The sequence below is a fragment of the Polyodon spathula genome, chromosome 17 (assembly GCF_017654505.1).
Source record: "Polyodon spathula isolate WHYD16114869_AA chromosome 17, ASM1765450v1, whole genome shotgun sequence".
NCBI lineage: Eukaryota > Metazoa > Chordata > Actinopteri > Acipenseriformes > Polyodontidae > Polyodon > Polyodon spathula.
Genome location: NC_054550.1, coordinates 5,327,004 through 5,349,097, shown reverse-complemented (window position 1 = coordinate 5,349,097; position 22,094 = coordinate 5,327,004). Strand labels below are relative to the sequence as shown.

Below are 22,094 nucleotides of genomic sequence, written 5' to 3'. Positions count from 1 at the left end.
AAATATTCCAATTTTGAGTTGAGAGGTTAAACATATTTCAGCTTAGCCACTCAGGAACTTAAACTAAAGTATCAAAGCTATGACAAGTGACTGAGTTTCATCTTAACATGCATTCAATTAGCGAATCGCTGACTACAATAATGCTGACGTACTCAGTGTTACCAGTGATTTCCTCTTGAACCTGGCGAGACTGAAGAATTCCCTCGCGCTTCTGCGGAAAAGAAGAGAATGCAGTCAACAATGTGCTTTCAGGCAAGTTTAACTTTTAATAAAAATATTCAGAGACTTATGATTTATGACCAGCATGCTTTAAAAGAGAAAGCATGCCCACAGAGCTTATAGGGCACAGTAGCACCAAGGAACAACAATCCCTCTGCCTTCATTTTAAACATACATGACATGTCAGTTTGATTGACTTTCTTCAGCTCGTATGAGCGACGAGAGTGTAAATGAACTTTCTACAGTCTTCAGAGGTGGAATCCCTATCAACCACAAAATAATTCTTACTTTACAGCCTGCAGTTTTATTATACAGTATACATATGTTAAGGCCCAGAACTTGAAAAAGACGACTGGGCAAAACCGTTTTTTTCAACAGTTTTCACCGAAATTCGGGGCTTGCCCGGGCGAGTCTAGTTTTGTCCAAAGCTTCAGCATCGATGCTGGGCAAATTCTAAATTCAGTGAAACTAGACTCGCCCGCGTTAGCACAGAATTTCAGTGAAAACTATTGAAAAAAACGGTTTTGCCCAGTCGTCTTTTTCAAGTTCTGGGCCAGTCTATATTCGCCTGACTGGACGCGGGCGAGTGCTGAAAAAAGTGATAACTTCGGGATTTGCCCAGAATCCCTTGGCTAAACTAGATTGGCCCGGGCAAAACTAGACTCGCCAGAACACCGGGTTTCGCCCTTAACGTATATATTTTTTCTGTAACAATCTATATAAAGGAGGCTACAGTTCTGCCAAGAGAGTCTATAATTGTTGACAGAACTATACTATACATAACTATAATGCAGGAGCTATCCCATTTGGGAACATAGTTCTCTTGGATTGTAATTTACCTGAACCACCACCACCTGGATAGACACGTGATCAGGTAGCCTGATGGGTGCCCTGAAGTGCTGGGACAGGGCTACCAATAAGTGCAGAATGGCCACCAAGCTCTTGGCATGGACAGCTGCCAAAAAGATACATGGGCGCATTAGATAGAGCACTTCACATTGAAACACAGCCTTCAGTTCTGACAGGGGGAAAACAACATACTGGATTTAATCTTGTCAAAATCACACAGCCCATTTTTATTGCATTCGTTTGATTTCTTATTCTTGCCATAGACAAGATCACATCGGGCCCGTTGACAACTGTGGTACCGTACTTGGCAGCCAATTTAATTGTCACAAAGGAATCATCTGAGCTGCATGGCCAGTGTTTTTCACTCTGCCTGCACAAAGCATAACAATGCATATGGCTGGAACTGTGGGTGTGGTTGCTATTTTATTTGATGTCACTGGATATCTGGGCAGTAATGATTTTCAACACACAAGAGCTGGCAAATGACTTGATAAGCAAAAATCAGAAATTCAACCAATAAAAAAAAAAAAAACGTTATGTTTTTTAAAAGCGGCAGTACAGTGATTTGGAAAAGGTAGGCAAAACTAGCATTACGTTGACAAGCATGTAAGCCATCTGGCTACTTGGGAATAATATATATTTTTTTTTTTACTTTTACATCCACACGCATGACATAGCAAAGGAATAATTTAGCAACTAATACAGGAAATTGCATGAAAAACAGAATCAAACTGGATAGTAAACCTGCCTATTCAGACTAAAATGAGAAGATATTAAAAGGGCTTTCTGGAGCACTCACAGAATTATTTCAGATGACCTTGCACTGCCGTGCCATTGCACACGCAGCGTGAAAGTGCTTGATGTCTTTACAAGAGATAATCAGGGGATGGCAGGGAGTGAGGCGATGGCAGTATGACATTTTCTGTGCTCTCGGGAGTCCACTGGCAAAACAAACGACAGCCTTGTTCCTTCTACACACAAAGGGAAACTAATCAAAGGGTCTTAATAAGGAGAAGGTACTTCTTTTCTGCAACACAGAAATGGCAAACAAAGATGTTTGTCTGTACGTTTGTATGTCGGGGGAGTGGGACGGGTCATTACCTTACATAGGGGGATTTAAAAAAAAAAACTTTTTAGTGTAACAAAAAATCTACAAAACACAGCACCGGTAAAGTGTAAGGGAATGCTACGGGGGGAAAAAATCAATTCCAATGCATAAAATGCTGGGAATCTGCATTATGAACTCAACAGGAACCAATTTCTTTTTCTTGGAAAGGGCATTTTCCAACGTTTTCCTGTGACAAATAAGCTTTTTTTTTTTTTTTTTAAACGGTCACAGGGATACATTACACAATTTTGGGTGGAATATGGTTAAGGATTTCTGCAGTTGTTATAATGCATACTTGTTCTTTTTTTACTCAATTACACACAGTCTAGCGTAGCTTGTTTATTGTTTTAGTAGGTTCTGCCCTGAAGAAACAGGCCCTTTTCAACACTAAGAGAACTATTAACAAAAAAATAAAAACTGTTTCAATGATGACCTTTTCAAATTGAGAAGCACAATGCTCAATTGTATTACAATTGGGATCTCTGGAATTCAACCCTTGCTGATTGTTTTATGTTGGCACGACTGCATATTAATAGTGCAACACTTACAGTCAACATTCCATCTGATGTTCCTAGGGGAGACTTTCAGAGTGTCATTGATCTTCTCTAAAACCGTCTGCAGCTTCTGTTTCTGAGCGATTTCTGATTGGGTCACTTCAGCCACATTCAGTTTCTCGCCCTCCAGCTTTTCTGGCAGCCAAAACGAAATCAAATAAAAGTCATGTTTCAGTTGCATGCTTGAAAACATTAGGATCATTACTTACTGGCACCACCTGGTCTATCTCATCATTGTCGTTTTGCTTCAAAACTAAATTGTGTTAACTTGATATTTTGAGGCTCTGCGTCAATACACTGGTTCTAATGACGATGTCTTGAAAATTGACACTGGGCAATTTGTGAGCAAGCATACAAAACCTCCAATAAAAGTCACATCCCATGATGGCATTACAACGGAACCTCAACACGGAAATATACTCCAAAGACTGATGGCTTTATTTGAAAACGGCAATGATAAAGGCAAACCGTGTTAGTGAGATAAACTTTAAGTATTGATTCTGTAAAAAAAAAAAGTAACTAAGATCTCAATCCTAACCAAACAGCTTCTGGAGCACTTGTCCATCATACAGATCCTCTGACACGTCCTTCACAATGATTCTCTCTCCAACCAGCACGTCATTGATCCAGTCTATTAATACCTGCAAAGAGGAATGAGAGATGTGCTTATTAGAGTAGGATAACCATATTTCTTAATATTCACCAGAGCTGTAAGATGTACTGTCTACAGGCTTTGCAATTAGCCTCTAGAGAAAGCAACAGATCTGCAAAATGATCTCAAGAATACTACAGTAAGTAGCAGGCAAGAAGATATGAAGACACACAACCTTCTAATGGTACAGTTCCATATTGAAAAGACAAAATATCAAAACCAAACACTGAAATAAACAAGCAAGTCAAACCTTCATTAGTTCTTGAAGTCTGGGGTCATTTCTGGAGTTTGGGTCAACCATTGTTCTGACTTCATTCTCCTCTGTCAAGCAGAAAGGTCAAATTAAAAGTTGTCAGGCAAAGTGGTCCACATGTGGTGTGCAAGACTAAGAGAAACACTGATTGAGGACAATGGGAAAGACTTTTTTTTAGCACATAATCCACCATTGAGTGGTTTTTAGCTCTGGAGAATGTCATACCTAGCATGGTATCCTCTGGGTCCAGTTCAAAAGGAATAGGGCTGAGAGGCAGGTTGATAGCATTTATCCCTTCCTCCTGAAGTTCAGAGACTGAAACACAAAAGCACAGGTTCTTTCTTCCAGTGCAAACTTGTTGTGCTCTAATTGCCTACCATTTCACCATACATTCAGTAATAGACTGTAATTGAGGGTTTACAAGAATCTGCAAATTAGTTCTCTTTGGCAAAAGCCAGTTAGTGAGTAATATAATGAATATGTCCGAAATTACTTGTAAAATTGCACAGGGTTCTTTGACAATAGCATATGCTGTATATAATGACTGTAAGAAATAATACAACACAACACAGCTGTCCTGCCATGAGAGAAAAGATGCCTTGGATATGATATGACAAGATGCATACCTCAACATTGCTATAAAGTGTGCATCATGTTTGTTCTAAACATGTCTGGCTGTATTTGGAATGGTATGCAGCAAGCCTTTCTGCAGGGTGAATAAAGCAAGAATTGTTCTGTTTAAGAAGCTGTAACTGCACACTTCAGCTTGGAAACTCTACATTCTTTGACCTTTGGTCTCATCTTTCCAGGTAACCCTGTACATAAATTAGCTCACAGATAAGTGGACAGGCTGACCGTAGGGAAATCAGGGGCAGGTTGGCAGGATAGCTGCCCTCCCCATCAGACAAAGCCAAAAAGCAGGTAGAGGCTGGGGAGGAGCACAGCAGGGGTGTAATGGATTGAGGTAAGATAAAAAAAAATCCCTTCTTTGCCGATCACTGGAAGTATCATTTATTGAGTGACAAATAAGTTACTAGCTGCTGGACTGCAACGATTGGAAGCGGCTAAAACCCACCTGATTTGATCTGAGGTTTCCTGCCTGAAGCACCATTTCTTGTCGTATTATAAGAACAAGCAAATATGCATGCCTAAAGCTACAGCCTTGGTTCGACTACTGTGAACATGACTTTAGTGAAGCAGCACCCCATTAGCTTCTGTTTCAGTTCTGTGAAGGCCTGTGAACACACTAACACATGCTCACCTGCAGGAATACTTTTGCTGTTCAGAGTCAGGGAAGCCAACACATGTTAAAAATAAATAAACATGTGCAGCCTAATTTCAGTGGCAGTGCATCATATTGGGACAATTACTCTGGAGTACAGCTTAACTGCATGGCAACAGCAGACAATCACACTATGCTTGCTCTTAATATGGAGCTAACAGTTTGCCTAACTATACTACATAGTTATTTATACCACTTTATTGCACTTTCACTTCTTTTCTAACATTTAATTTCATTTTCTTATACGGTCTCGCTATATAGCAGCACAATAGCCTTTGTTGAGATTCACAGATGAATTTAGGTGCTCTGCATTTAGAAGGTTTTTCCTTGCCAGTGAGTTTGCGAGTTATAGACACTCCCTCCCAATATATCATATTTCTTTAGCTTTAACTAATTTCAATACCTTCTTTTAAATAAGTTTAACCCCCAAGCCATCAAAATTGCAGGTGAAAAGCAACCGATATAAAATTTGAAATATTAAATGATATTTGACTACAACACAAAAGAACTATATCTATCAGTGATTGGAAATGCTGGCCTGTGATTGGTTAAAAGCCTCATCATAGGAGGAAAAATAGATTGAGCTACTGCCCTGTCATCCTTACACCACCAATCAATAGTCTCAGTCTGTCATGTGATTGGTTCACATCACTGTCAGTCCCGCCCCTTTTCAAAGGAACTCTTCACAAGATAAAATGGCTGAACACCGATTCTGTGAGTTAACAGAAAATTAACTACAAAACACACTACATGAGAAAGATGCTCCAAACACTAAAATGCTGATTAAAACGTCACTGCCACTGTTTTCTGACTTTCTGAAATTCAAACAAATTCAACCCAACGATGTAAACAGATATGACAGGCGGGATATGAACTGGATTATGCAGCAGTCGGCCTTGCAAACTATGCGGTATGAACTTCAAAAAAATTTTCTGTTATTTATTTATGTTATTTATTTATTTACTTATGCTGGATCAGCTATGTTTAACACCTTCAGTGCTAGGGCGCGTACAACGTACGTCCTAAAATAAATCTCATTGTAGCGCACGCTGTGAGCATTCAATCAATTCAATTTTTTTTACAGTGCGTAGAAGGATTTAAACTAATTGATTACTGTATACTGTCTCTGTTCCGTGGCATATGAGGTAGTAACTCAGTGCTTGGGCAGGTTGTGTTTGACCAATGGCTTTTGACATTTTAGGATATGTGTGGGAGGGTTTAGTTTCTCCAAACGAGTGAATGGTGGATTGATCACGTTAATCAAATGGTGAATGACTGATGCCTAAACAGGCCTATAGGATTTCTCTGTGTTGTTCAGTCTGGAATCCAGCAAGTCAAATAAACAAACTGAAGAGTTTTATATTTCGGATCGTGGTTTGATTTGAGTAAATCCTGGCGGCTACAACAGTTAGCAGACCCACAGGAGACATTTCTGTCAAATTTTATTTTATTTTTAACAGTTATTTTCAGAACTAATCGATCGTTATTGATTGCGGTATACTGTCCCAGGCTATGCTGCAACATCCTCTGTAATAATAATATTATAAAATATGTTGGTGCTCTAAAGGCTGCGAGTGAGTAATCGCTTACAAAACTTTAGGACATGTTTAGAGGGGTTTAGTTTTTTGTCTACATTTAAATATATGTACAGTTTACATATTGACCTGACGATGTTCTGTTTTAAATGTTCATTATTATTATTTATTTATGTCAATGATGACACGGCCATGACAAACATACTAACTCCTATTTTTTTCTCCATTGTTAACATATTAGCAATGCAAGACACGGGCAATTTGTCTAATTAACATGCTAGGAAATTACTTTTTTAGGGCTATAAAGTGGCACAGAAATTGTAATTTTTAATTTTTTCCCCCCATTTAATCTGCAATATCTCAATCAGTTGAGTAGATATGCCCAAGTAAATTATACCATTGAACAGTTCAAATTGTGCTGAAAAAAACAATATATAGGTTTCCTTTAGAGAGCTGTGAGAAATTTGACTTTGAAACAATTCAGTCCCAAATTCAAGAAAAACCTCTAGCACTGGGGTGGAAAAACCCCTGGCAGCAAAGGGGTTAAACAGAATTGTGATGAGTCAAAGGGGTTTCGGTCTGTGATTCAGCCTCCCGACAGTAGGTGGCATCAAACCAACTCGGGACTTCCCTTACCAAGATCTCGTGACCATGGCAAAAGTCATCTTTTGAGGGGCGGCACCTTGGTGAGGGGCGGAAGTACGAGTATGTAACTTCCAGCCACTGGAGTCAAGTGAAGGATAAGGACACGTGTCGGTTGGGGATTGGTGTTCCACTGACTACAGAGGCGGGACATTACATACTAAAGGGAACGTACTACTGTGTTCGGGGTTGGTCCGAAAGAAAAAGTAGGAGGAGTCACGGTGAAGGGAGATACTGATTTTGTGCAGCGGGTTTTTTTTGAAATACTAACATTTCTTTTGTCTTTTTTTTGTTTATGGTCACGACGAAGACAAATTAAAGACGTGTCATCAGTTTGTTTTGGATTTCACCCCTGCACTCCTTCCCTCACACCATTTTGTTTTTTTGTTTGTTATTTAATCCTTTTTGTGGTGTATAGAAAATAAAAATAAATTATTTTATTTCTGTACACATAAATTACTGTCTGGACATTCCATTTAATACACTCTCGCCTCACACGTGGTGTCAGAAGTGAAAATGGATCCAGCTACAGTTTTGACAATGTTTAGGGAGCAGGAGGAGAAGCGAGAGGAGAGAGAGACACGGCACCTGGAACAGCTCGCCCAGTTCTTTGGACAGCTGGTAGAAAAACTATCAATATCAACATCAGAGAGAGCGGTTGCCCGGATGTTTGCAGCTCAGCCTAATCTTCAGAAGATGACCTCGGAAGATGATCCCGAGGCTTTCTTGATTACGTTTGAGAGAGTGGCAGAGGCTGCAGAGTGGCCTAGGGAACACTGGGCCATGAAATTGGCACCCTGCCTGACAGGGGAAGCTCAGGCAGCGTATCGAGCCCTGACGGCCACGAATGCAGGGGACTATGTTAAAGTTAAAGAAGCCATTCTCTCACGCCTCGGGATCACGGAGGAAACATACCGGCGCCGTTTTCGGGAATACCAGCTGTCCAAGGGGATGCGGCCCCGGGTTGCGGGACAATATCTTTTAGATCAGTGCACCCGGTGGCTGCGGCCAGAAGAACATACACCCCAAGAACTGGTGCAGAAAATAGTTATAGAACAGTTTGCGTCTATACTACCGCCAGGGAATCGAGAGTGGATTAAGAGGAATAGACCTACCACTCTCGAGGATGCCCTCCTCCTGGCGGAGGCCTACGAAGACGCAAACGAAGGTGCCGGGTCAGACCCCACTCCTGCCCCTAAACTAACTCGGACCAACCAACCAATGAAGCCCAGAGGGGGTAACCGGACCTTCAGACCATGGAGGTCAAGGTTAGCCCCATCCTGGGCGAGAGAGAATCCCCCTAACCTGCCGGTCGCGGACTCGCAGGACAGATTAACTCCGTTGATGCCTCCTAACCAAGTGTGCTACCAATGTAATGAGCCTGGACACATTGCCAGGAATTGTCCAGTAAGAAAGGTGGACCTGGCGACAAGATCCTGGTCAGCAGTAACAGGTAGGAACACTGGGGAATGTCGGGAGGGCCCTTATCAGTTAAGAGTACAGGTCGGGGGAAAGAGTACTTACGCATTTGCGGACTCTGGGTGTGCACAAACATTGATTCGGCAAGCTCTCTTGGATGGGGTAGCCTGGGAGCCACAGGGTAAAGTGGCTATCTCCTGTATTCATGGAGAAACTCGGGTTTATCCCACCACTAAAGTTAGACTTATTGTAGGTGATTATTCAGCTTGCGTTAAAGTGGCTGTAGCGCAATGTTTACCATACCCTGTTCTCCTGGGAAGAGACTGGCCGTTTTTTGATCGTATTTTAGGTCGGGAAATGGTCTTAGTTTCTACCAGGGGACAATTAAAGCAACAGGAGAAAACAATTGGCGAGATTTTTCCGTTGCAATCCGACCTGTTTAACCCTAAAATCCGCCCAAGAAAAACAAAAAGAGAGCGTCGGGTGGAAAAATATGAGGGAACTCTGAGACGACAAGGGGAGGGGTCTGACACAAAAGTAAACCAATCGTTGAAACGGCAAGGAAAGGGAGTAGGTATTCAGTGTAACCGGGGCTGCGAGGTTACTGAGGTGGAAGGTCATGTAATAAAAGACACTCCTCTCTGTGTACCTAGCCATTGGGACCGAGATATTGACTTGGGATATGAACAACAAAATGATCCCACGTTACAGTATGCTTGGAAACGGGTTAGATATATCGAGGGGAAGGATATGCAGGAAGGACAACCGGTGGTATTTCCGCATTTTTCTGTATCTGGGCACTTATTATATAGAATAACCCGGGCTCCCGGGACGGGACAGCTCGTAAAACAGTTATTGGTTCCTAGGCCTTTTCAGTCAGAAATCATGAGATTGGCGCATGACATTCCATTTTCAGGACATTTGGGAACTGAAAAGACTCAGGAACGAATTCTGGCCCGGTTTTTTTGGCCTGGGGTTTATGGTCTGGTGCGGAAGTATGTATCGGAGTGTCCTGAATGTCAATTAGCTGCCCCTAAGTCAGTTCGCCCCGCACCTCTGGTTCCACTTCCAATTATTGGGGTTCCGTTTGAAAGGATTGGTGTAGATTTAGTAGGCCCTCTGGAGGGAACAGAGTCAGGATATCGGTATATTTTAGTAGTAGTGGACTACGCAACGAGATATCCAGAAGCTGTTCCCTTACGCTCTATGAATGCAATAGCTGTAGCGAATGAATTGGTAAAAATATTCTCTAGGGTGGGAATCCCGAAAGAAATTCTCACTGATCAGGGCACTAATTTTATGTCAGACTGTATTCAGCAACTATATAAATTATTGAAAATTCGTTCAATTAGAACCTCAGTTTTTCATCCACAAACGGATGGGCTTGTTGAACGATTTAATCAGACTTTGAAAAATATGTTGCGCCGCTTTGTAGATCAAGAAAAACGCAATTGGGCTAAACTGCTTCCCTACTTGCTCTTTGCAGTTCGCGAGGTACCACAATCCTCAACGGGGTTTTCCCCGTTTGAGCTCTTGTACGGTCGGCAGCCGCGGGGTATCTTGGATCTCATAAGAGAAGGCTGGGAAGAACAGTCAAAGGAGTCTAAAAATGTAGTAAAATACGTGTTGCAGTTACGCGATCGCTTAGAATTAGTCGGTCGATTGGCACATGACAATCTCAAAGCGGCACAGCAGAAGCAGCAACAAAGCTACAATAAAAATGCAAGAATTCGGAACTTTCGACCTGGAGATAAAGTGTTGTTATTGTTGCCCTCATCGGAATCTAAGTTGTTTGCTAAATGGCAGGGTCCCTTTCAGGTTATTCGAGCAATTGGTAAAGTCAATTATGAGATCCGACAGCCTGGGCGTCGGAAAGAAAGTCAAATTTATCATGTTAATCTCCTGAAACCGTGGAAAGAACGGGAAGTCCATTTTATATCTCCTGTACAGGAGGGAGAGGATTTTGGACCCTCAATTGAGTCAGAGTCAGCAATTGAGGTCCCGATGGGGGAACAATTAACTCCTGATCAGCGTGAAGAGGTAAGCAATCTAATTAAAATGTTCAGTGATGTGTTTTCTAACGTGCCTGGAAGAACGCATTTGATCGAACATGCTATTATCACTCCGCCAGGTCTAAGAGTTAGACAGAGACCGTATCGCATTCCAGAGAGTCGGAGAGATTCTGTTCGAAGGGAGGTGGAGTGTATGTTGAAACTTGGGGTAATTGAACCTTCCCGAAGTGAGTGGTGTAGCCCAATAGTACCAATAGACAAGCCAGATGGGTCACTACGATTATGTATCGATTTTAGGAGGGTGAATGCTATCTCCAAGTTTGATGCATATCCCATGCCTCGAGTAGATGAACTCTTAGACAAACTGGGGCAAGCTCGGTTTATTTCAACTCTGGATCTGACGAAAGGATATTGGCAAATTCCATTAACGAAAGCCTCTCGTGAGAAAACGGCATTTTCAACCCCAGAGGGTCTTTTTCAATTTTGTACTATGCCGTTCGGACTTCATGGAGCGCCTGCTACTTTTCAGAGACTAATGGACAGGGTTTTACAACCTCATCGAGAGTATGCAGCTGCGTATATCGATGATGTAGTCATTTATAGTTCTTCCTGGAGAGAACATTTGACTAGATTAGAAGCCGTCTTACAGTCTCTGAGGAGGGCGGGGCTCACAGCGAACATGGCAAAGTGCGCTATTGGAAAAGAAGAAACTAAATATTTAGGTTTCATAATGGGTAAGGGTAGAGTGAAACCGTTGGTTTCAAAAGTCCAGGCTTTGTTGGATTCACCGGTACCTACCACGAAAACCCAGGTGAGATCACTGTTAGGGTTGGCTGGTTATTACCGCCGCTTTATTCCACACTTTTCCACTATAGCCGCCCCTCTCACTGATCTCACTAAAAAGAACGCTCCAAATAAAGTTAAGTGGAGTGCAGAGTGTCAGACAGCCTTGGAATCTATTAAAACTAATTTGAGTCAGGCCCCAGCATTAATAAGCCCGGATTTCAGCCGAGAGTTCGTCCTGCAGACAGATGCATCGCAGACTGGTCTGGGGGCGGTTCTGTCCCAGGAGAGAGATGGTATAGAACACCCGATACTATACATCAGTCGGAAGTTACTGCCCAGAGAACAGAGGTATTCGGTAGTGGAGAAAGAATGCCTGGCAGTGAAATGGGCAGTGGAATCTTTAAAATACTATCTTCTGGGACGACCCTTTGTACTCATCACAGATCACGCTTCTTTAAAGTGGTTAGACACGATGAAGGATTCAAACGCTAGGATTACGCGGTGGTACCTGGCGCTCCAACCCTTCGCCTTTCAAATAAGGTATCGTGCGGGTAAGTTACATCAAAATGCTGATTTTTTTTCCCGGGAGGGAGGTAAAAGGGAAGGGTTAGAGGTTTCCGAGTGTTCCTTCGGCTCCACTCTGAGGGGTGGGATATGTGATGAGTCAAAGGGGTTTCGGTCTGTGATTCAGCCTCCCGACAGTAGGTGGCATCAAACCAACTCGGGACTTCCCTTACCAAGATCTCGTGACCATGGCAAAAGTCATCTTTTGAGGGGCGGCACCTTGGTGAGGGGCGGAAGTACGAGTATGTAACTTCCAGCCACTGGAGTCAAGTGAAGGATAAGGACACGTGTCGGTTGGGGATTGGTGTTCCACTGACTACAGAGGCGGGACATTACATACTAAAGGGAACGTACTACTGTGTTCGGGGTTGGTCCGAAAGAAAAAGTAGGAGGAGTCACGGTGAAGGGAGATACTGATTTTGTGCAGCGGGTTTTTTTTGAAATACTAACATTTCTTTTGTCTTTTTTTTGTTTATGGTCACGACGAAGACAAATTAAAGACGTGTCATCAGTTTGTTTTGGATTTCACCCCTGCACTCCTTCCCTCACACCATTTTGTTTTTTTGTTTGTTATTTAATCCTTTTTGTGGTGTATAGAAAATAAAAATAAATTATTTTATTTCTGTACACATAAATTACTGTCTGGACATTCCATTTAATACACTCTCGCCTCACAAGAATATATAAGTCAATATTCATGTACGTATGCTGTATCAGCTATATTGAAACAAAATATATTAAGTCGTATTTATTACCCAACGTTGCCTTACTTATTTTCTTGACTGATTCATATATTAAATACATATTGCAGACTCACCCACAGTGTGATATGAAATGCCCCTCGGGAAGACTACTGTTACCTCCAGGGCGCAATTATAGCCCCCTGTTGGTAACAAAAGTCTTCATGAGGGTTAATAATCTCCAGCAATATATCAGTCAGTTCTGTATATCTCACAATAAAAAAAAAAAAAATTAAATTCCGCTGAGTGATGTTTGCAAACACCGACGGTTTCCAGAAAGGTTTACAGAGGCATCACTTTTGTTCCATTAACTCGTGACTCAAAGCCAGACATTGGTAAATGAAGTACTGGTAGCGCGCTACAACACTGGGCCTCTCAATGATGCTTTCACTGCATTAGCACTGGCCTTGTAAAAAGCAAGCACCTCGTTGAAGCAGTTATTCACTGCTTCCTCCATTAAACACAAATGACCGCACTGCGTAATCGCCCTCGTAAGATTTGGATTTGCACAACTAGAATCCTCACAAGCGGCCACAAAAATATATCTCACTGTAAAATTAAAAAAGTGCCTGGGATTACATTTTAAATATGGCTTTACAGAAGTATTAGATTACAGTGTGATAAGGAAAAAGTCGAAGCTAAAATTGCCAATATTATTCTTTGCATGTGCTCTGCATCAAGGTTACCACAATATAAATATTCAACGAGCAGATTTTCTTGGCAGAAAGACCACTAATACCCAGCAGGAATGCTGCTGCAATAGCACATCTTTTTAAATGTGTTTTTTTTTTCAAGGGGAAGGAAGGGTTGCAGTAGCTATGCTGTGCTCTGTATGTGGGTCTTTCTTCACCCGGGGAAGTGCAGGGGAATATGCTGTGTTGGATTCCACAGCTCCCCTTTGGAACTGAGCTTTTGTTCTCACTTGCAGCAACATGAGACTGCATCCTGGCAATTAACACTGCAATCAAGATGCACTGGGTCTGCCCTCAACTGGATTCCAAATTAAAACGCTTCATTTAAAAAAAAAAAATTTACCCCCCAAGGCAGAAAAAACAGAAGGAACTTGGAAACAGAGATGTGTCTGATTTTATTATTTCTTTGTACTACTGGAAATTTGCTTCCTAAGTGAGATCTCAGAAACTTTTAGGAATGCTATGAATATAATGTGTATGGCAGGTGAGATTACAGCCATTTCTAAATTAATGTTTAGTTCAACAGCAACAGAAAAGTCAAGAAAAGAAAATACATTATTATTTCCAAAAGATATGACGCATTATTAAGGGGCTGGATTATATCCAGTAATGATGTATCAAGAAGGCAATCCCACTTCTAGTTTTGAAATTATAATTTCAGAAGCACACATACAGAGCAAAACACAAAATAGTTGTATAAAATATATATATACAGTTTTACACAAAAAGTTTCATTTTGATATTAAAATATCATGATAAATATAGAATAATTACTTTGTCATGTACCCACTTCACCGTCAAGGTTAATTACATATATCAGCACTGAGACATATTTCCTACAGCAAAGACACTCTTCGATGCACCATCCTGTTTCCACTCATCTGTTCAATGGATTGAAGACACTGGCGGGCAACAGGATCTCCTACCTTGTGGACAAAGAGCTCTGCATCCCATTGTATTCTAACCAAGACACCTTCATCTTCTTTGAACAATGTGAACTGTCAGTAAAATGTTAATGACCTTTTACAGCGAACCTCTGCCTCCCGCTCTTTCTATCTGCGGAATGGAAGCTCTTTTTACAAGCACTGTCCTCATTCAAAACCTCTCTTGCCTCTATATATCACGAAGGCAAAGTCTGAATGACTGAATGTTTATAATTCAATAATATGCCACTCGAGACTTAAAGACTTTATATCAAATCGAATCAGTCCTTCCAACATCCTGGCGAGTTCCATTCTGCTGGCCTTCCTCTGTGCAAATACGTTACCATCTGCAGAAGCCTCGTTCTCAAAAGCCTTTTTGATGTTTATTTAATGCAAACACCAATAAATTGGCAAGCCTTAAACAGGGGATATGCAAATGTTGTTAGTCTTGTTTTCTGTGTTTTCTTAATGGTATTGTCCATACAAGATGCTTGTCCTATGGACCCTATCATGATATTTACAGACTTTTTAAAAATGCAATGAGGCAAAGACCAATAACACAAACCCTCTGGATCGTCAGCTTGGCAGGACCGGGATTCGAACCACACTTGCATGACTCACCTTGCTTTTAATACGCTAGGCACCACATTCACATGCAACCCTTGACTGACTGTAAGCAAGATTTTGGGGTTATTCTTGTGTTTTAAAAAACACCCGAACCCTGGGGAATATTTACAATCACATACTCAAGGAAATATTAGTTCACAATAAGGAGGTAGTGTTGTCCAGTGGTTAAAGTCCAGGGCTTGTCAATTTTCTAACAGGGTGTAGCAGTGGTGAATAAGCATTCACAAATTGAATTAACTGAAACGTGTTGCATCTTCTGAAGTTATGCGTTCATTAGTCTCTAAACCTACTAGAAACAGCGTCCGTCAGTTCTGGCAGATTCTACTGTACTTGCTTTAGCGGTTTTCTCCCACTGCGAATTAAAAATAAATAAATAAATAGCCACTTAGCTAACAATTTCATCCCGAGGGCTACAATGAAACGTACTGTCTTTAAATTGGGACTTTAAGACCGCGTGTGTACATGAGCACATTCATTATTGCAGATAGCAATCCACAGCCAGCCAGCATTTTTGTAAATAGCAACATAAACATTTTACTTGTGTTATCGGTGTCGATTTCAGGCGGAGCTTCATGGTCTGCAAGGCGACACAGCTGAGAGAATTTTTTCCCCAGCACGCAGTACAGTAGTCGCTCAGCAACGAGGTGCAGACAGGTGATTGGTCGATCTGTATGAGTGTTTGCGAAGGTGCTTTGTTAAAAAAAAAATTATAATCTAAATCTAAATTTATAACAGTGTTTATTTTTTAGCAAAACAAAATCGAAGCCTATTTTTAAGGGACCCCAACTGTTGCTGTTGACTCACATCAGGACTAGCAAGTTTCAATAGGTAGCACAATATTGTTAGTTTCTACCCCTGCATGTCCAAAAGATGAAATGGTTTGAATTAAAAAAAAGAAACCCACTCATTCTTATATTTTTTGTAAAACTAGATAAGTCACTGCAAACTGACTGCTTCTGTATTTGTTCCCTGGTTCAATGCCATGTCACATTCATGCTGTGTATTATGAAAAAGATGACGATGAACTATATCCTGTAAAAATATAATGGCGACATACAGATGCATGAACATATAGATTTTTCCTTATTCTCACAATCTCCATAACTTATGCTAAATAACTTCATGACAACTGGATAAGCACTTCTCCATATATATGTTATAAGTGGCATGCCGTGCACTGTGTACACAGGGCCCCTCATAGGGATAGATCCATCACCACCGGGGTATGAGAATTCACTTTTTTTTTGTTAGTTCAGCGGAACACCCAAGTTCCTGTGAACAATGTTTATGAAGCATTCACTATGAAACAGGAGAGAACCGCTTATTATCTGTTATTATCTGTGCAATTCCACATATGGCTTCAAGCACAGTATGATGTACACACCAGGAAAAACAGGATGCACACAGGAAAGGAATACGCGCCTGCTTCACAGTTTGCGAAGGAAACACAAAGAAGCACGGTCTGTGTAAAAACCAACACAGCTTAATGAAGGGAGCCCCCAGAAAAAGAAAATGAAAACACATACACGACGCAGATTTGAATTGAAATCTAAATAACGGCATTCAAAATCCATTTCCAATCCAATCCAGTTACTGCTACTTTTTCTGTTCAGTTGAACTGAGCCTTCCTGTGCATTCCTGTGTCATTACAGCTGTGGTCAGTCACCAGGCATTTCTCCATACATGGTCAAGGGAGGCCCTGGGTTTCATACACAGCAAGAATGATGTTGCTGTTCAGAGAATGCATTGAATGTGGTTAATGGGAACTTAATAAATTGCATAAGATGAAGCATTAGTACATTATATATTTAAAGCAGTACATTTCAGTCAGATAGTATTCTTTATAAATCCTGCTTAATAACTGCCTTCATATTGTATCAAGTATCTCCAGATATTTACATATAGACTCAATAGTCTCCTATTGACCATTTAGGTAATCAAACAAACTGTTCAACTGACACTTGGACCATCATTTTGTCATCATTTTCATAATAATTTCACTAAATCAAAGGTTGGGAATTTATGGTTCACTTTGCACATGATGTTAATATTATTACTGAATTAGGCACAAAGTGTGAATTTAATATGTATTATATGTATTGTTACACGAGTATACCCTTAAATATTCAGTAAAATACGATTTTTTAAGTCTGAAAATGAATCCCTAAGATATTACCACAATTACCTTAACCATAATAATTACCATATTATTTCCATAAACAGTGTCGGTGTTTTAGATTGAAACTAAATCAATGCATACTTAGTGGGAATTTAAAGTCTACGGTGTCTATTTTAGGACATCCTCAAACATCACTCCTTCCCGTGTCAGGAATCACCCCTCGTCGAGTCAGTCGTCCCTTGTCAGGCACCAGTCCTCCTCGAGTCAGTTGTCAATCGTCAGGCATCAGTCTTCCTCGAGTCAGTCATGAAGAGTCCCCTATTAAACTACAGTAGTTTTGTCCTGGGGAATAATTCATGAAGGGTGGATTTTTCAATAAAACTTTCCATATACGCTGTAAACATATATTACATTAGCTACTAATGTTCCAAGCATTTGCCCTAGGTAACAGAATCAAATGCCCAGAGTAACTTCAGTCCATTTTGTCCAACACTTTATTAAAACAAAAAATGATTAATGACTGGGCTATCAATCAATCAATTTATTTTTATATAGCGCTTTTCATGTAAGACATCTCAAAGCATTTCAAAATGTAATTAAATAAAAAAAAAATACATTGAAAATGTTTTTAAAAAATGAAACAAAAAACCCCAGTTGTGTCTGGTGCCGCATGCTGTGACTTGCCTTAATATATAAATCCAAACAAATTCAAATAATGAAATTGCGCACCGTAACTTTTAAAGTATTTTTTAAAACGCTTAAAATGTACATATTAAATGCTGAAGAAAAGTAAAAACGCATGCACCAATCAGCAGCTACACTGACATCTGTGTCATCCAATGGAAGCAACAAGAGTTTTTTTGCTCGTTTGATTGGGTGATTCAGACGACTCCGTCCAACTCTCCGAAAAACGGAAAAAAAAAAACTCGAGGAGGACAGATGCCTGATTCGAGGCGCACTCATGCCTGATGCCTGATGCCTGATGCCTGGTGACTGACTCGAGGAAGACTCATGCCTGATGCCTGATGCCTGATGCCTGGTGACTGACTCGAGGAAGACTCATGCCTGATGCCTGATGCCTGATGCCTGGTGACTGACTCGAGGAAGACTCATGCCTGATGCCTGATGCCTGATGCCTGGTGACTGACTCGAGGAAGACTCATGCCTGATGCCTGATGCCTGATGCCTGGTGACTGACTCGAGGAAGACTCATGCCTGATGCCTGATGCCTGATGCCTGGTGACTGACTCGAGGAAGACTCATGCCTGATGCCTGATGCCTGATGCCTGGTGCCTGACTCGAGGAAGACTCATGCCTGATGCCTGATGCCTGATGCCTGGTGACTGACTCGAGGAAGACTCATGCCTGATGCCTGATGCCTGGTGACTGACTCGAGGAAGACTCATGCCTGATGCCTGATGCCTGATGCCTGGTGCCTGATTCGAGGCGCACTCATGCCTGATGCCTGATGCCTGATGCCTGGTGACTGACTCGAGGAAGACTCATGCCTGATGCCTGATGCCTGATGCCTGGTGACTGACTCGAGGAAGACTCATGCCTGATGCCTGATGCCTGATGCCTGGTGACTGACTCGAGGAAGACTCATGCCTGATGCCTGATGCCTGATGCCTGGTGACTGACTCGAGGAAGACTCATGCCTGATGCCTGATACCTCATGACTGACTCGAGGAGGGGCGATTCCTGACACGGGAAGGAGTTATGTCTGAGGATGTCTTAAAATGGACACCGTAAGTCTTAACACTAATAAGTAAGGCCCTGTAAAAATCGTGGTAATTTTCTTTAAAATTCACGGCAGTGTCACAGGTAAAGTATTGTATTACACGGAACGTGTACAAAACTATTTAAAAATTATTATTTTTTAAACATCAAATATAGAGATAAATGCACTGACATCATCAAAATCAATGTCACTTATTCAAGCACTTTACAGTAGCTTGTGAAACAGTGTTGTAATTAAGAGACAAAGGGCAGATTTCAGTTCTAGTACATCAGATGCATGTTCACCATTTAGGTCTTGCAAAACAAATATAATGTTTAACCCATACTGATTTTGGGCATCAGTCGACTCGACAGCGAGCACTGACAAGCAACCAGACTGTTTTACCAATTCCTTAATCACCTGTTTGTGATACTCTGCAACTTTAGGTAAGCAATCATGTCTCAGTTGGGCTGACGATGGAATCAATCCACCATTTGCTACTCAGTCTGAAGTTATTTACATAACTTTTGGTTGTCCAGTTTTTCAAGAGGGCTGTTTGCGCAACCGCCTCTCTCAGGTCAAAACGTAACATGTTTCGTGCTTCACGGTTTTCAGTGGACTTTTGCAACATGGAAGTCACCGTTGTTTGTTTATTTGCAAGTAAAGCAGTCGCAATGCTGCTCTGGATTTCCGCCTTTCTCTTTCGGTGAATACTTGAATCTAAATGCCTGTCAACAGCCGATTCTCGGTAGTGCTCTACACAGTCACACGACACAATCACTGCTCAGCACTGTGTGAATGGTGAATGGTACACGCAGGCACACAGCAGAGCTGTACAGTTTCATTAATGTGATTTTTTTGGTATGAAACACAAACAATAATTATGAAATAATTTATATTTCTTAAGAACATTGTAAAGATGGCGGTATTGGGCTAATTTCACAGTTTCCGCAGAGCCTGTGAAATCGCGGTTTGAACAGGGCCTTACTAATAAGTAACTACAACATTTAAAAATGAGGCACAACCTGTAATAATTACTTATAAAGTAAGGAATTGTTTATAAAGGAACATATTCACAGAACCCAACAACACATCAATCCATGTATGCACATCACAGGTACAGCGCGGCAATCAAACGTGTTTTTATTCCAACAGTGAAAGGGTGACTTAGAGTAAACAGCCAAATCTGATACGCTTTCCATAATGCTGCAATGTCAATAAAAGCCCCTGGTGAACAGGTGCAGTTTATTAAAACGTATACTAGACCACAGGCTTGTTATTCAGCTGCTAGACTCATACTCAATCATTCAGTTTCAACTCAGTCTTTTCAATAGCCTTTCATACTGTTTTCATTGAAAAATGAAAATGGAAAAATATTTAGACAGAGGTCTTTTCCGGACTAGAGATAATTAAAATGGAACCAACAATGTGTGTATGTGTTTGCATGTACGTGTGTGTGTGTGTGTGTGTGTATGCATGCATGCAAGTATGTATGTAAATGCTCCCATGACATGATTAGTTTCCAGTAAATTGATTGGATTTGGTTTCTGTTTATTTTCAGGTGGTAATATATATTTTTTTGCATTATTCAATGTTGGAATGATGTGCAAGAACTCCCTTTCAGGCACGACAGAAGATTTTCAAATGGCTTATTTACAAAATGTTTCAGTCATTAAAACATAATTGCAAAAGGAAAAGGTGTATTTATTTAAAACAACCCAGTGTTTGCTTCTGTATCCATTTACACGTGGTTCAAAAAGCCAGACCATTGCGGGTCAGCTCCTGAGTTCAGAAAGCTCTTTAAATCTTAAATCTTCTCAATGTGTAATAACGATGGGAAAAAGATAGCAGAACCAACCTCTAGCAATAATTACAAATAATGCATTTCAAATGTTTACCTTTTTAAAAGCACTACTGTTTATGTTTAACACGGATAACAGCTTGTCGTTGATATATACAGTACCTTGCACCTCTTATTTTGACCAACTTTTTAGTAAACAAACAAAATAGAAAAACACACACAGACACACCTCTCAACTTAGTAGGCGATCGACAAAAAAAAACAAATTTGTAGTTGAACTTCGTATTAATGTGAATAAAGAAAAGTAATCTCCCATAACGTATAAAAAGATGCAGAGTGTACAATAACACACCGTTTCTACAACACGAAAGGGCGAAATCACAGAAGCAGACTCGTGAGAACAAGTTTCAGAAGATTCTGTAACTTTTTTGTTCTTGGAGTGACGTCACGGTACATGGGAAAGAATTCCAAGATGTCTGGCCACACCCATGTTCAAAACAGAGCCCGAATGCTGCTACAGAACAAATAGTAACATTTCTAAACTACCGCAAAATAGACTACTTTCTATTCACATATATAACGTGCCGCTAGCCTACATACCGTCTCTATTACCAAAGGAGAGATCAGAATCCATTATGTTGTGGTTTTCGTAAAAATATACCGCAATACGTTTCTTACCTTTTTTTTTAATGAATAATAAAAAAAAAAACACGAAACATCTGTAACACATGAATCTGCAAATATTTTGTTATTTTCCATAGTACCGAAATTTACACGATTAACAAATTTAAATACCTTCTTTCGCTTTTTTCCTCCTTGCCAAAGTCCCTCCAAGTTTGCCGAGAAAGGAGTCATCTTTCTTTCTTGAAGGAGGCGATTTAGGGGTACCGGTAGGAGATTTTGGGGTGGACGGAGATTTCTGGGGCGAAGAAGCCATTGCTAAACCCCGTTGTTTTAGGATTGATTGAGGGACAGAGAGAACGAGAAAAAACTCCTAAAGTGTCCCTACTTTAATCAGAAGCTGCCCCTACTCAGACGGAAGCGGAATTTCAAGTATTTGATCAACCTTCAGATCTCAGCTCCCTGCAAATGTAGTCCAGCTCCCTTCCCTTTGCCTCTGCTCCCTCCCCTTCAAAAAAAGTGCAACCGCGGACGCGTTGCTGCACTGTACGCTGCAAATCATGCATTAAAACCACATTAAAATTGCGTACACATTTTTGTTCTTTACGAATTAGAAAAAAGGGAATACACTGTGAAACCTTGCACTTACATAAAACCTATGCACTTTTGTTTCAGTTTAGTAGAAACTCAAAAGTTTTACTATGGAAAAAAGCACAACAGTAAGTATTTATGGAAGACAAATAACACGTGTTAGTTAATTTTTAATTTGCAGTAGCAGTTTTGTGTTTTTAATCCAGAGTTTAAAGGTTGCTGGTGTTCAAAAAAAGCGAGACAAATACAAACAGGTCAATCGATTGTGGTGTTTTTTTTGTTTGTTTTGTTGTTGTTTTTTAATACTTCCCAGACAAAAAAAGTTTTGTTCCCTGATTTATTTTACTTGATCAACAGGTTGCCCATGTTGGAACAGAAATTACAT

General features: G+C 40.7%; 1 protein-coding gene across 2 annotated transcripts in view; it reads right to left on the bottom strand.

Annotated features, from left to right (window-relative positions):
• Window positions 1-21,623, bottom strand: part of LOC121329866 (alpha-parvin) — a 41,617-nt gene extending 19,994 nt beyond the window's left edge. The window contains exons 1-7 of one of the 2 annotated variants that reach the window (XM_041275822.1): window positions 21,293-21,623; window positions 3,861-3,950; window positions 3,633-3,703; window positions 3,269-3,371; window positions 2,725-2,865; window positions 1,059-1,174; window positions 153-211 (exon numbers count right to left, since the gene is read on the bottom strand). In XM_041275822.1, the coding sequence (XP_041131756.1) occupies window positions 153-211; window positions 1,059-1,174; window positions 2,725-2,865; window positions 3,269-3,371; window positions 3,633-3,703; window positions 3,861-3,950; window positions 21,293-21,434 (722 nt within the window). In that variant the 5' untranslated portion in view covers window positions 21,435-21,623. The remainder of the gene's footprint in view (window positions 1-152; window positions 212-1,058; window positions 1,175-2,724; window positions 2,866-3,268; window positions 3,372-3,632; window positions 3,704-3,860; window positions 3,951-21,292) is intronic. The other variant, XM_041275821.1, reaches the window with a different exon arrangement.
• Between the last annotated feature and the right edge of the window lie 471 nt (window positions 21,624-22,094).